This window comes from Aplidium turbinatum, chromosome 14, assembly GCF_918807975.1.
Source record: "Aplidium turbinatum chromosome 14, kaAplTurb1.1, whole genome shotgun sequence".
Lineage (NCBI taxonomy): Eukaryota > Metazoa > Chordata > Ascidiacea > Aplousobranchia > Polyclinidae > Aplidium > Aplidium turbinatum.
In genome coordinates this window covers 18,922,522-18,938,570 of record NC_137485.1, presented here as the reverse complement: position 1 = coordinate 18,938,570, position 16,049 = coordinate 18,922,522, and the positions used below count along the sequence as shown (strand labels likewise).

Sequence of the window (16,049 nt, the reverse complement as noted above, 5' to 3'; positions counted from 1 at the left end):
TGGTTAGAGTGGAGACAAACGGCGCGGATGGACACTTTTGCTCGTTTAACGGCGAATCAACATTGTTTAACGTTGCATGAATGTAACAATGGCAATAATTGACGAAAACTAATCGCTTAATTAGTAGGTCTAGTAGGGCCTATCATATGGCGACAAAACCCTGCAAATAAGGTAAGTAGGCTAATATCAGAAGGTGGCAGATGGTTACAGAAATTTTGGGACTTAAAATTGCATTAATTTTTTCTTTTTAATTCCTGAAACGCGGCCCGCCCGCCCGGGACTCGGCGCCGGTGATAGTTGTAATGTCCAATGCAACCGAGTTAGCACATTCCCAACTACAGCATTTAAACGCATTAATCGGATAATCGTATCAAAATGTCTGGCATAAGGGTGATACGATTAACTGATTTTGTCTGTATATGCACTTTTTCTTGAAGAAAAGGCTATATTTGTAATGTATAATAAGAATAGCCACTGCATATAATTATAGAAGTTTGACTTGAATTCCAAAACTTTTCCTGGTTCCTGAAAGAGAGTTTTTTTGAAAAGGTTTTTCTCAGCTGTTAATTGTATAGAAAAACCATCATGTTGTGATATGTTCTAGAGCAGTGGTTCCATAGACATAGAGTAAGGGGGTGCAGGGGTACGGTGCACACCCTGCTCTTATCGGTTTTGGAATACGGTGAGGAAATTTCAAAGTAACTTACGCTGCAGGAATGGTCACGTAACAATATTCACAGCAATAATAAGTAAACCAGCTAAATTAGATTCGATATTTTCAACAAGGTCTTCCCGCTGTGAGATCAATTGTGATTCAACAGAACAGAACGCATTGTTTTGTTATCAGACGAGAATCGAAATCCGCTCATTAACACATAAACATTCAACACTGGCAGACATTGAATCAATGTAAAAAATGGGTTAGTTCCCCAGCAATTGTTTATCTCGGGCAAAAATGCGTATTCAGTCGTGCAAAGGAAAAACTGTAACTTCTGACCTGAGTGGTTGAACTCAAACAAAACTAGGCCTGCAAAATGTGCTATTATGACTCCTCACGATGTTCTTGAAGCAAAGATAGTTTGCAATGAGAATTAAATCGAAAGCCGATAAAAGAAAAGATGTTTAATGGTCTTGGTCATAGATATTGCCTGCATTAACGACGTCTGTTACCGCCATTATCACCTAGCCAACCTGACAACATTGTTTTTATGCGGCCGCTAAGGTTTGACATCGACTTCAACAATCATGAAATGTTACGTAATAAGAACGATTATATCCTACACGTAAAAAAATTGATCGGTTAACAAGTGTATAAAGTTTAGAATTGACAAGAAATCATTTAATTTGAAAATTAAGTTTAAATCACTGTAAATAAACGTATTCAAAACTTTTACTTTGGCTGACGCCATTTCACAATCCGTAATCTACGTCGGCAATGATTAATATTCCTTTTCATACTACAATAATTTAATTAAGCTTAATAAAGAACATTGCTGAAAATTATTTTATTCAAAGAATACATTCAAAATATAAGAGTCAATGCATTTAACAATCTGTGTGAAGCTTGTGATTTTTTTGTTTCGACAACTCAAGAAAGTGGTTAAAGAGTATTGGAAAGAGCTCAACGAATATCATTCTCCACGTCTAATCTGTTTGAACTCTGTTTTGTTTTCATTTGCAAGAGTTGAAAAACCTGATTTGCACAGCTAAGTTTAAGCAAACGGAAGGATACTTCGAATAATTTTCTGTGCCCTTTTGGGATAGGAATTACACATTAACGGCCAAAATCCAGAGCTTCATTTTTCTCTGAATAAGTCTCTTGCGCAAGAATCTGTTTTGAGTTCTAAAAATTCATTCTGCAATTTATTGGGAACTTTTTCTATCAACAATGTGAATGAATTTCATATTAAATCAAACTCATCGTCGTAGATTTCAGGAAAGCATTGAATAAATTCTAGTTCTAATGCTGTGAGATGTTGCAAAATCAATTATTTTTTCAACTCTGGAAGAACTTCTTCTTTGCCGTCAACAACCAGCACTGATAATAATTCTTTATTCATTCTAACTTTTCTCTTTCAATTATTATCAAGCTTGCTGGTGACAGCTTCCAAAGCATCTTTAAATGCTGAGCGGCACTGGCATCTGTTCCTCGAAGGGCCACCCAAGCCCGGCTGGTCGAAAGGTAGAGGCCAGACAAAACGTAGTCCCCCTGCGACCGGGATAGCAAAGCCTTCTAGTACCTTAAGGCAATCTCCTAATAACAGTGACATAAATCCATCACTCTCTTCCAACCTGGCTTGAGCAGCATGGAAGCAGTACAGCCTGTAAATTCACATGGTATCAATATGTCAATGGCTCATGGATACAGATAACCCATGTCGATGCGCAATCTGCTTTAAACGAAGATGGCGATTGAGTATATACCGTATATTGGTGTTTTTCCCTTGCGTTTTCAGATTTAGTTTATTCAATGGATCAAACAAATCAACCAAATAAGCAAGGAATCTATATAATCCATCTGTCATCATTCAGTAATGAAACAAATTCCAATTTTATTTAAAGGTGAAAAAACAATTTAAGCTTGTCTCTGAGCTTACACACTCGCTTGGTCATGTTTCCTCTTGAAAGCCATGGAGTATTTGCATGAAAAAGAAGTACGCCTACGCCCCTACAGTACATAATGGTTTGCATCCATGTCAGTGCACAGTTGCTTAAATAATCGGGAGTTAATCTAATAATAATCTCCTGTTTAACGCTCTAGTCTAGGCCAACTTACTAGGCTTAAAAAGGTTTACAATCCTAAAACCAAATTTTCTCCTGATGGGGAATTCCCCCCCGGTTGGGAACCACTGTTCTAAAGTGTGGTTCCACAATTTAAGCCTATATACTTATATGGTAGGTACCACACAAACTATGAAATCCAAAAGCGTTTTCTGATTTATGTTAGTAGGATCAGGGTTTTTTTTAAGGTTTGGTTTGGGTGACCGCTAAGTAGTTTTAAGAGACCGCAAGTGTTTCATTTAAATACCAAAAAATAACCATGACTACATACAATCAACGCAACATAAAATGAATTATTCGACAAGGCACAGCTTAAATGATTGTGACAGCGACCAAACAGCCTGCCCAACACGGCCGCCAAACAAGTTTGCTGCACAATCAAACAAAGTGTGCTTGTTGGCTTCTGCTTGTTATGTTTCCACACGTAAAAACTGATCATTATGCGCCATAAATCAGAAATAAACATTGACGAGTATCGAAGGTGCACTTCTTTTGTGAATAACTCTTTGATTCAGCTGTTAGCTGTACCTCCACTTATTCTTTTTTCCGGACATGAATTATTGATCGTAGGCTATATTCGTATTATCGACAAGACATAGCGAGAAACAACCATTACTTTTCTACTGTAGTTGCAGGGTCTGCTACTATTCGGTGAGTTCCTAACCTCTAACCCCTTACCTTAAAATGGCAATGATAATTAGGCTATAGTACCCAATAATTTAAAAAAAAAATTGAAAAAATCCCCCATTAAGGGATCGGTCTCACCGAATCGGACTCACCGAAACGGGCCATTCCGGTAGTTGCAAGTCCAAATTTTGGGAAACCGCTGGAGAAATTTGGGGGACCGTTTCGGTCCCCCAAAACACCTTAAAAAAACACTGCGTAGGATTATTGCAGTTCGTTTTAGTTAATCATTTGGGAGCTGGTATACAAGTCCCCCCCCCTTAGTAACTCATGGCAAAGAGGAATTGACCAAAACATGTGGATTGAAGTGTGTGAACACTGAACAGTAAAGCAAAGGTAAAGTAGTTTCACCCTATATGTTTAGTCGAGTCCTGTCTTTGTCATGAGTTGCCAGGGGGGGGGGGACGTGCATACCAGCTCCATCATTTGATTTACAAATTTCACTGTAAAAATATATGGCTTTGTTGCTGAAAAATGTTTAAATTCAAACACCAATGTTTTCAATGTGCCTCATAAGGGTTTGAGTTGTAGTAACTACTACAAAGTGAAAAAGGTTGAGAACAATAGTATTAACCTGTTATCATTACTGATTATAAACCATAGTGTTTCTTATCTTTATACTGGTACAATACAATATGTTGTTTTTTCTTGATTTCTCAAATAGCTTGTGTAGATGATTTAAGTGACAGCAGCTTACTTTCCTGGTAGGCTATATCATGTGATGTGGAATTGGAATTTTCAAAAGCAGTTCTACATCAGAAATTTGTAACATTGCTTTAGAACACCACAACATTACTTACTGAAACAATTTCTGGTGACGCTCAAGTTGAGATCAAAGGATGACATCAAGAGCTAAAAACTTCAAAATTGTTTTGCTTGGTGAAGGCTGTGTTGGAAAAACTTCACTGGTTTTACGTTACTGCGAAGACAAGTTTAATGACAAGCATATAACGACTTTACAGGTAAATTTGATGATGTGTTAAGTTAATAGCACCAACTATTTTTTTTCTTCTACTGTACCAGTGTACCACCATAGTCCCAGCTGCATTTATGAGACATGCTTTAAGTATGTACAATTGTATATGTTTTTAAATCTTTGAAAGAGAGTTGTCTTTTTTTGTTATCAATATAAAAAGTAAATAAATGTCATTTTGTCATAACCTTGCAGTGGCTTAACTTGACAAATCAAATCCTGATATTATTATCCGACTTATTCTTTTAAGCAGTATACTATTAACCGATTTCGTCTGTAAACAATTTTGTTACTGTTTTTGCTCTTTCACTTATGCTATGCATAAAATTATCAATACATTATTCCAATATACCTAGTACGGTAATTTGCCAATGTTACACAATATACTTTTGCTTGGGCATTCAATGGCAAACGTTTTTCATACAAGAGATATGAAAAAAAGATCAAAGAACATTCTGGCAACTCTATGACATTTCCATCTCAAAACCTCTGTACAATTTAGGATCTGTACATCTAATTATTTAATTGGCACAAAAGTTTGCAGAGTGACCAAGTGAGAGTGTCTGCATCTTCTTTATATGATATGTACCAATTGTACCATATGCACATTACAGTATATTAACAGTGAAAACTGACCAAAAAGCTTCTGTGCTTGTTTGATAAGTTTGGACCTAACGATTGTTTTGCGTATAACTTTGAGGTAGAGATCTAAGATAGAGCAGAACTTTTTTGTCAGTTTTTCTTGTTATATACCATTTTGCATTTGTCTGCTACTTTAAACAGATACGGTACATATTTTTTCAGGCATCATTTTTAAACAAGAAATTAAACATTAGTGGAAAACGTGTCAATCTATCAATTTGGGTACGTATGTAACAATGTTAAAACAGCAAGATCGTTAGATAAATATCAAAAGTGCAAGTGCTAATTACTATGCTAGAATGACTTAGGCCAGTGGTTCTTAACCTTTTAACAGTGGGGGACCGGCAAAATTTAAAAAAAATGTTTGCGGACCGGCAACCAAAGATCGTAGTGAATAGAATGAATAATTTGTAACGTTTTGTTAACCAAAGTTGTCGTTGCGCTCCATAATGCAAGGTTTTAGCATATGATTTGTATTCAGGATAAAAATTAGAATAAAACGGCAATCAAATCAACTCAAACAGAAAAATGTCAATCCATTTCCATACAAAATCAATGTCAGTGGGAAATTTGCTACCGTTACGCTGTCAGTAGCCTATGTGAGGAAAACGAGATATCAAAGAAGTTTCTAAAACACGTAGCTCTGTTTCGGCATCCAGGCGATTTCTTTGCTTTGTAAAAGCCAGACATGAAAAAGAACCGTCGTTTCTAAATAGCTGGTTGAAACAATTATATCATCAAATCGATTGTTTTGAAAGTTAGGCACGAATGCGTTTGCAAGAGATAACCAGAAGTGTGACGATGATGTTTTTCGAATCTGGACTGCAAAGTAGAAGCACAACATATTGTAATTCAATCAGACTTTCTTTTTCATGAAGATTAAGGTCGCATGTGTTGACATCATCGATGCATGGATTGTTTATCCAAAAGTTTCCATGTCGAGGATCTTCATGTTATGCGAAATGAATCGTTAAAATTGTTAGCCAACTTTTTCAATTGTTGACTCACAATGCTCAGCACCTCTTTTACTTTTTTCACCACTCCATTTCACCAGCATTTTCCACAGCAAATCGGCTTGTCTTCATTCCATTCTTTAAAAAACAAGATCTTTGCTTTTTCAAACTCCGGTTCTGGCAAATTTCCATTGCAGGCCTGACTTTATTCCGGAACTTCAAACTTATATATCTAATTCCAAATTTTCGTCTCCAACAACTTTGAAATTTTTCAAAATCAAGGACAAAATTCCCCATTTGTTTATGTATTTCTGTGTTTCAAAACTTTTTGAAAACTATTATGCAATTTGTCACAAAAACATTATCAACGGCACAGAATTAGGTCATCAAAAAGTTCACCTTTATTATCAAACAATTTTACGTGGAGATATGTCAGTTTTACAGCTGTGCATGTTTCACAGTGCGATCACGATTTTACAATATGCTAATGACTCCACATTAAAATAAGCTTTGCAGAAAGTAAGATCTTTTGCGAACCGGCAAAAAAATTACACGGACCGGCACCGGTTCGAGGACCGGCGGTTAAGAACCACTGACTTAGGCTAACTGATGCATTTTTTCTTAAGTTTATGAAATTAGTGATGGATATATTATACACATATATACAGTAACACTTATTTAATCTTCTGTGACACTAAACTCAACTAATTATGCTGCATGCAAATGTTAGTGTGACAACATCTTTTTTCATCAAAGGATATTCTTTTTGGTTTTATTATGGTATGTGGGCTACCAAAATTATTTAATGTTATAACTTGTGATTGACAATCCATTTGTGATGACCCTCAGCTTGTACAGCATGACATTGTACGAACATAGGTTACATGCAATAGCAGCACCTCTTTTATGCTTAATCACAATATGGTTGTGGAAGATAAATTTTAAACAACACCTTCACCAACATCTTGTGATAGTTCAGCTTAGTTTGTACCAGAAGGATGTATATATATCATGTTATTTAACAAAATGCCTATATGTAAAATCCTTTATAACATTTTGATAAATAGTTGATAAAATCGTAATGCCTTGTTTTCTAAACATTGGGCGTCTATCTATATGTTGATTGTCACATATTGTATGGTATGGTTTATGTTGGTGTACTGCGTGGAGTATCCAGTGTATAATGATTCTGTACTTGTAGAACTCAGTGTGCATTGCTTCATTACAAAAATAGTTTGCAATTAATCGAAATGTTAAGAAGTATGTTGAGGGCTGAAGCTTATTCTTTCTTAGGCTCAATGTTTAACTTAAAAGTTAAAGTAGTCATCGAGATTCTAGTTAACTCGACAGAACATATCTACGGTCGAAAACAAAAAAGTCTTAAGTGACATTGGAGAAATTCCATTTTTTTGCATTTTCAAAACCTATGCACTTAGGGCTATCTACTACTATTTTACTACTATAGTTACAAATATTAATGCTCAAAGTAAAAGCATTAACAAAATTCAAAAAAGAAAAAGAAAATTTTTTTTTTTGCCTTTTACTCCAAAGTGTAAAAATGCACTTACGACTTTTTTGTTTTCGACCGTCGATATGAGCCTAGTTAGCAGGCCAATACCCCTCCACTCCTGCAGGGTTGTTCTTAGTAAATACTGTATACGTAACCCAGTGGCATATTCTCCATGCATGCAAGGCATGCACTGCATGCCTTACAATTCTGATGAAATCAGAAATTTTTCAAAAACAACAAATTTATGCGTAGAAATTGAAAATGTTAATAGCAGAACCTCCTCGCTCTCTTAATTTCAATATTCGAAACAACTGTTCGTTTTCAAAATTTGGCAACTTTGCTGACCCTGCATGCTGAGAAGAGCTCAGCATGCGTTGATAATACATTTTGCCTATTCGCCGCTCTTTTACAACAGCATGGCGCAAATGGAACCAAGGCATGCAGCTTTGAAATTGCATGCAAAACAAAAATCACGATCTCGAGACAGAGTTGCCAGATTGGTCTTTTTAAGGCCAAAGTTCAGAAATTCGGGGTTTTTAAAAAGGGAGCAAGTCTTTTAGGCGCTGACAATTAGGCGCTGGTCTAATAGGCGCGCACACTGTGGCGTCTGAATATTTAGGTGCGGAGCACTGTGGCGCCCGGTCATTTAGGTGCTATTCCTAGTAAAGTCTGTAGATTGTAACAGCTTGGTAGCTTGTCAGAAAATTATATCATGGCTTTCGTGAGTGAAGCTGCTTAAACCTGCAATGCTTTTCACACAAAATGTTATATTGAACAGAAAAATATATTGTTGTTTTATTGATTTATTATTGTTTTATTTGTTGTTAGTCCAGGTTTGCGTTGGTGAAAGCTTTATCAATAAATTATTCAAGCTTCCGAACATTATTGGAAGTAATCCTACGGAAGTATCCCTACGTCGTAAATCAAGGCAGATCCATAGTCTTTGCCTGTCCTTTTTTGGCTACGGTAATAATATAATAGTTTGTGTGAAAATCATTGCCGGTTTAAGCAGCTTCACTCACGGAAGCCATGACACATTTTTCTGTTCAATATAACGTTTTGTGTGAAAAGCATTCCCGGTTTAATCCACATCCACCGAGCCGGTGGCTTAGTGGTTAGTGCGCCCGCCTCTGAATCGGTAGGCATGGGTTCGATACCTTGTCAGGTCATACCAAAGACTTTTTAAAAATGGTATTATACTGAATCTAATTTCTGCTTGGCACTGAGTAATGGAGTGGATTTGGGTAATAATGTACTCAATTGCGCCTCTATACGGCTGCATTGACACTGTCTGCTTTGTAAAGCGCTGAGGAGCAACGCATTCTGCGATGGATACAGCGCTATATAAAAACTAACATTATTATTATTATTATTTAAGCACCTTCACTCACTGAAGCCATGACCAACAACGCACACGCATTAAAAAAACAATATATTTTTCTGTTCAATATAATATTTTGTGTGAAAAGCATTGCTCTACACCCCTACCTGCCAAGCTGATACAATCTGCTGACTTTACTAGGAATAGCACCTAAATGACCGGGCGCCACAGTGCTTCGCACCTAAATATCCAGACGCCACAGTGTGCGCGCCTATTAGACCAGCGCCTAATTGTCAGCGCCTAAAAGACGTGGACCCTTTAAAAAGTATTTGGCCGGACTATTTTTGTTTGGATACTTGGTCTTTTTTAGTTTTCCGATTGGCATTTGTTTGGCCTTTTTTCTTTTGGTCTTCATAGTTTAAGTCCTTGCGGTTTTCTACTGTAGATAGTATGATATACTTGAGACCTAAGCACAGTAGTTTAAAAGATCATCAAGAAGACGGATCGGGTGTATGCTGAAGGTAGGGACAGTAGATTACCGGGACGCGCAACTCCGTTGTTCTGCCAACATTAGAAGGGTAAATTGCCAATTTGACAATTTTTTCACGCTTTGCTGCTGGCTTGCTTTCAACTAAAAACTTTAAATTACTTCAAAACCAACTTCACTCTTTTTATATAACCCATAAAAAATACATTATTTTGTAAATAAAAAAAAAGTTACCCTTCTAATGTTGCGGATGAACGAAAAGCGGATGTAGTTAACCATCCCGGTAATCTACTGTCCCTAGCTGAAGGCCATACACCGCTGCATAGCGCTTCAAGTCCGCTTTCCTGCAATGCAGGATAAAGATATAAAATTAAGACATTGGATTTATGGTGTGTTCCAAACCTCATTTTTTGCAAAACAGCTCAAACAATTATCAGCTAAGTAAGGCTCAGATTGCAAGAAAAGCTATAAAACCTAAGGCAAATTTGCAAAATTTTCCTGGGGGAGCATGCCCCAGACCCCCCTATACTGGGTATGACCCTCCTTCCATTGCATGCCTACGAAAATCAACCAGGATACGCCACTGACGTAACCTTTTCAGTGATTGATTGAATTTCATATTTACAGCAATAATATTGGCTGAGAGTTGATGAGAATGGTCTGTTCAAAAAGTAATACATAATCCTGTATTATCACTGTTAAACAAACGTAGCAGTCGAGCATGATAACATGGATAAATTGCATGCATTACAGTATTTGTTCAAATGCTCAAATAAATGTCTAAACTAAAGTATGCAATTCATAGTTATATATACATAAAGTGATACTGTATCTTTATTGGGTAGCCTACTTAATCAGTTTTGTTTCAACCTGTCCGAAAATTTGTACATACCATGAAATCTTTTGTACATTGGAGATTAATGTATTTTATTTTTGATGCATGTAGGATACAGCTGGACAAGAAAGATTCCATGCGTTGGGTCCTATTTACTATCGAGATAGTAATGGTGCCTTACTGGTCTATGATATAACTGATGAAGACTCATTTCAAAAGGTACCCTACCATGATATATGATATTTTTAAAGATGACTGGATTTCAGTTTTTAGTTGAGTACAAAGTGGCAGAATTAAGTTGATTATTTCTACAAAACAGGACTTTTTGTGTTGTAATGTTTTGAAACTTTGAGGTTGATATTGTGTTTATTCTAGGCATTTTTTCATTATTTTGACATCAAGACTATTGATTCGAACAATCGATCACTAAATTACCACAACTCAAACATTTAAACTGTCTGAGCCAAACCCTAGCTAAGAAAATTAGTGCCTTAAATCACTTGCAGAATGTAAATCACCACAAAAAGAATCGTTTTGATGTGCTTGGTTAGCTACAGAAAGCGTTATCAACTGTATTGATAGTGCGTCTGAAATTGAATGCCTACTGGTTGTGGCCAGCACGCTGGGGACGATCCACGCACGACTTTCTTACAGTCGCATTTTTTTCAGGTAAAGAATTGGGTGAAAGAACTCAGGAAAATGCTTGGTCAAGACATTTGCCTTTGCATAGTAGGTGCGTAAAGTTGAAGGACTATTCAAGTCACTTGTGATTTTTTATATTTGGAAAAATTACTTTGGTGTCATTACATGTTCCATTCTTTCGTGTTTTTCAGGTAACAAAATCGATTTGGAGAAAAATCGCCACGTCTCTGTTGAAGAGGCTGAAGAATATGCCAAGTCTGTTGGTGCCAAGCACGTTCACACAAGTGCCAAGTTGAATAAGGGAATAGATGAAGCGTTTTTAACCCTCACAAAGCGTAAGTACCGTAGGCCACTACATTTACTACTACATCCTTCCGAGTTGCGCAATGTTGACATGAGCAAACATTGCAACAATGGCCATCACAAATTAACTGTAATAGCTTGGGTTAATACTAAGAACCACTTATGAAATAGCTTTTCACGTGATATATTCATTATAGACACATGGAATAACTGATTTTTAGTTTCATTACTACGGTTATATTGTAATACTTATTTGATCGTCATGACTAACACCAAGCGTGGTGCTTTTGTCATTGGTGGTAGCCACATATTGTGGAATAATATAATGCGGTTGTAATTTGCTGGTGAAAGCGAAAACATCATGTGACACACAGTTACGTCACAGTAACCCTTTCGCGGTATTGTAAGATGTTGCTTTGAAAGTATCAAGTTTCATTTTACTCTGCAGTGTTCCATTGACTTTCAAATTAATGCTACAAGTACAACAGAGTTTTCTTTTTCAAAAAATAGCATAGTTGTATTGTCAGGCGGGTTCCACTTAAGTTTAGTTTTAGTTGAAATGCGAATTACTTTCGTTTGAAGTGACAAGTCGTCTGAGCGGCCATGCTGTTTTAGTTTATTGTGTAAAGCAATATCACAGTTTGAGGCATCTACCTAGTCTTGTACTGTACATGTCTTGTCAGTTTCCCTTAATTAAATAATGTAGGCAAGAATAGAAAAACTTGATTAAAAAATTTGTGAAAATAAACATTTTAACAAGTTAACTTGCTGGGTGGAAGACCATTGATTTATTCTGAATTAACTTAGATCAGTGTTTTTAACCTCTTCCAAAATTTTTATCCCCTTTCAAAATTGGAACCACTTAAGAATGGGTATTGGGTAATCATTTTTCGCACCCCCTAAAATAATTAAACAGACAATAAATGCTCCCAATTCAGAATGGATATTAAACCCCCCAGAAAACAAATTGCAGCTCCTAACGCCATTTTATACCTAACCCTAATAATTTAGCATCCTCGTACCTTCCCGTAGACAGTAGACACGTCACTCACTCCTTGGTGGGTCAAAAACCCCTGACAAGTGATGAGATGGTGTTGGAGGTCTAGGCTTAATATCCAGGGTTGTAGTGGGTGACTACCCGACTGTGCTGGACAAATTGAAATAGGAAACCTTCAAAACTTTGATTTAATATAAATTTGCTGTTGCATATCATCATTCATCATTAATTTCTAAATTAGAACTTTACAATGCCCATATAAACCCTCAAAAGTCCATGTCCATGAATTGAATATCTATCTATATAATCCATGCTCTTTTACTGTCTGCATTATTCAAGATATTTCACATTGACATGTTATCAACCTTCCAACAGAAATTACATCATTACAAGAGTGCTCACTGAATTAGATAAAAAAACAAATACCTCTAAAAGGTGGCATGACATCCAAAGAAGTATGAACTTTATTAAGCAGATGTGTTCCAACTTCATGACATGAAGGGAGCTTGTAAAAATCAATTCTAAAACTATAAATAAGTGATTTCGCATGCTCATTCTCAGAAACACTAAACTAAACAATATAATGCTTGCATGAAAACCTGGAGTCCTAAGAGTTTAACTTCATTTTTTTTCTGTAGTTTTAAAACAAATTTGTTCATCCTATGATGAAGATTTTTGATTGCTTCTTTTAATAGCAAATAGCACATTCTACCTGATTAAAATTCCTTTCCAAGATCTTCTGGTACCATCTGAAAATACATAAAATATTTAAATTTGATATTAGGAATGCTTCAAGTGGCCGAAAAAGATGATACGAAAAGCACTGCCGGTCCACGTAGTTCTGGTGCTACCGCAGGAAGAAGCGGCCGTGGGATCGTGGTTGTAAGCGACGAAGCGGCAAATACCGAAGAAAAGTCAGGCTGTTGCAGTTGATGATCGCCAATGTCGTTTGATTCAAATAGACTTGGCTGTTGTCACGTGGTTTGGACTTTCGTCGACGTTAAAACGACGCAAGAAAGTTAACATCGCACAGGACAGTGAAACATTCAATTGGTACACCTGTTCAACTTTCTTGAGACCCAAGACTAAATAGCAGAATTTATGTCAACTGAGCCGCTCAACAAGGCCACTGTTTACTTATTAATATTATAAATGAAACGTTGTTGTTTCATATAATAAAAACTATAAGCGCGCTTTTGTGTTTTGCGCTTGTCATCACTTTCATGATGACTCAACTATTTCATGAAATCGTGATGACTCAGCACATTCAATGATCACTATTACGAATAATCTCGCAGGTTTATTATTATAACTGATTGTTCAAATATCATTTAAATATCATCTGATTACGTTCTCGGTAAGTTGTCAAAGCTGCCGTTTTACGTTATATAGGTTGACGACATACGTCGTATTTCGCGTCTTAACATTTCACCAACCTGCAAGTGAAAGTGATATTTGTGCGCCAGTAAACCCACCACTTTGCTTTGCACTGTTGCTATTCTTTGTCATATTGCTTTAACTTGGAAATGTCTTACTGTTAATACCTTCAAATTAATAAGATCTCATATTCTCATCAGCAGCATCATTTGAGACAAGCACAAAGTGTTGATAAAAATTTGGCTTTCACTTTAATGCTTCTCAACTTTTTGCACGGTGGTTCCTTCGTAGATTTGCTCGCAACCTGCGTTTAAATCTATATCGGTGTGGAGTGTTTATTAAAGATAGAATAATGCTAAACAATATAATTTTTTAAGTTTGCGATGCAACAAGCAGGATGTCACCCTAATGTTTAAAGACATTTTCTTTTCATGATATTATTATCTTATGCAAAGAAGAATACTACACTCTTGAAAAAAAGCGTCACCATGGTGTGTGCTGAATGTAGGCTACATCCTGGCGCTGAATCATTGTACGCCTTTTGTACGAAACTGTGAGTAGGAGATCTTTGCATAGCTATTAGCCAGCTAAAAGTGACTTTTCAACCTTGGAGAGATCTGAAAGCTTCAGTGATCGCTAATTGTGACACACCTCTTTGAAACAGTAACGAGCATCAGTACATCACGATTGGATAAACTCCTGTCCCACCCCTGTCCAATACGAGTGTTTATTTAATTACACATGGACATGGTGAGGTTTCTCTATTGTGAGCGTTCTTTTTGGATATTGATATACATAAAAGTTGAGCGTTCTTTTTTGGATATTGTGCTGTAATTCTGTATCGTATCGCTTGGTATATTTTGCCTTTGTTTACACACCGAGTGCTTATATTTTGCTTTCAATTGTTGGTGAGCATGATGTGTATTCTCTCTCGTCTACTTTGTCACTATAAGTAAAAACATGTCGTTGAAGTGGAGAAAGACTTTTCGTGAATAGTTTTCACTTTCGGAGAAGCCATGGCAAGCTGTTGACCTTGGTTCAATCATTGAGGTTATAAATCGGAACTTGTTTCTTGTAAAAAGATTGGAATTATTTTACTTGTGTTGACCATTCGTTCTTCCAGACCAGGCTAGCTTTTCAAGTTTTAGTATTTAGATTAGTATTCCTGTTGATTGTTATCGAAATTGGCACAACAATATGTGATGTTCATGTAATTGTAGACTACTCTGTTGAGTAGGCCTAGTCTTAAGTTACACTTTACAGATTGCGAATCGCAATCCCTGAAAACATTTGCAAAATCCCAGTTTGGAACTGTTAATCGAGAGCCAGATACTAATTTACAATGCAAGTTATGGCTTGGAAAAAATTATCCGTGCAGTAGATGACACCCGATGCAACAAGGCTTGGCCATTTTCGAGAACAGGAGTTACGAGGAATTATTTCAGGTTAATCCTTTTTCTGTTTTGCAGAAATTCATTTTATATACCGTTGCGGTAATTATGTAGTAGCCTACGATGTTCATTGGATCTTCACGGACCTCTCAAATCTCTTCCGTGAACTTCCATGAGCTTCATGGAAGTTCACGGAAGTTTAAGAACCCTTGCTTCAAATCCAGGGTCGCAGAGGCGTAGCAACCGCCCTCCGATCGGAGGGGACCCCGCAAGGAATGAGGGCCCCCCGCAAGGAATGAGGGCCCCTCTGCCGAAGTTTTAGGAAGACTATCGAAATGCAGGGTATAACTGCGTGATCACAAATGCACGCGAAATAGCAGAGCTTATTGGTTTTGAGCAGGTGTTTTCAAAAAACACGGTACGACGTAGGAAGACAATGTTTGGTTACGAATATGCTGATGATTCGAGTCGCCTTTCTGCTGAAGAAAAATTCAAATCGCAATTTTTTCTTGTTCTCGCTGATCAGGCCATATCTTCTGTTTCCTCGCGCTTTGACCAACTCGTGAAGTGGTACAAGCTGTTTGGATTTCTGTACAACGCTAGCAGCCTGAAGGAGTGTCTCCGAGAAAATGGTTGGTTTTGAATCTTTATCCTTGGACTGACAAAGCCTTGATTGGTTATTCCTTGTATTTTCGCATACTTGTAGAGGCTCTTGACGCAGGGCCGGTTACCGAGATTGATAGAGTGAAATTTTCTGATTGTTGAAGTCTTTGTTGCCGGGAAATTATTCCATTCACTAGGTGCCGCTAAATGGAGAGCAGTCCTGAAATGCGTTGCTCAAACGCACACCCCGAGAGTCGAACTTGCGCCGCGTGGTCTTGAGCGGGGCGCGTGACCACTAAGCTAACAGAACGGACAATAGAACTGGACAACCACTGCAAAACTTTTAAAAGAAAAATGGGAGACATTGATGCCAACGAACTAATAATGGAATTGAATCGTTTTATTTATGTCATCGAGAAAGAGATAGGACTTGTCACGGCAAGCAATTTTTTAACGTACAAGAACAGCTTTCAGGAGATATATCCGAATGTTTGCATTAGAATTCTTCTGACCGACCCCACCAGTTACTCTCGGCAGTGCTGAAAGTTCC

The 16,049-nt window shown here is 37.1% G+C and overlaps 1 protein-coding gene across 1 annotated transcript; it reads left to right on the top strand.

The window, feature by feature from the left end:
* The first annotated feature begins 4,134 nt into the window (after positions 1 to 4,134).
* LOC145783084 (ras-related protein Rab-21-like) lies at positions 4,135 to 14,700 on the top strand. Its single transcript, XM_082594856.1, has 6 exons — positions 4,135 to 4,427; positions 5,243 to 5,302; positions 10,298 to 10,405; positions 10,856 to 10,919; positions 11,020 to 11,163; positions 12,913 to 14,700. Exons 1-6 carry the CDS (start codon positions 4,305 to 4,307, stop codon positions 13,059 to 13,061), a joined length of 648 nt encoding a protein of 215 aa, XP_082450982.1. The 5' UTR covers positions 4,135 to 4,304; the 3' UTR covers positions 13,062 to 14,700.
* Positions 14,701 to 16,049: the final 1,349 nt, after the last annotated feature.

Excerpts from the sequence above, each read along its gene's own strand:
- LOC145783084 (XM_082594856.1), top strand. The coding sequence starts at position 4,305 with ATGACATCAAGAGCTAAAAACTTCAAAATTGTTTTGCTTGGTGAAGGC. Across the intron at positions 10,406-10,855 it reads ATGAAGACTCATTTCAAAAG|GTAAAGAATTGGGTGAAAGA; the intron begins GTACCCTACCAT and ends CATTTTTTTCAG. Across the intron at positions 11,164-12,912 it reads GTTTTTAACCCTCACAAAGC|GAATGCTTCAAGTGGCCGAA; the intron begins GTAAGTACCGTA and ends ATTTGATATTAG.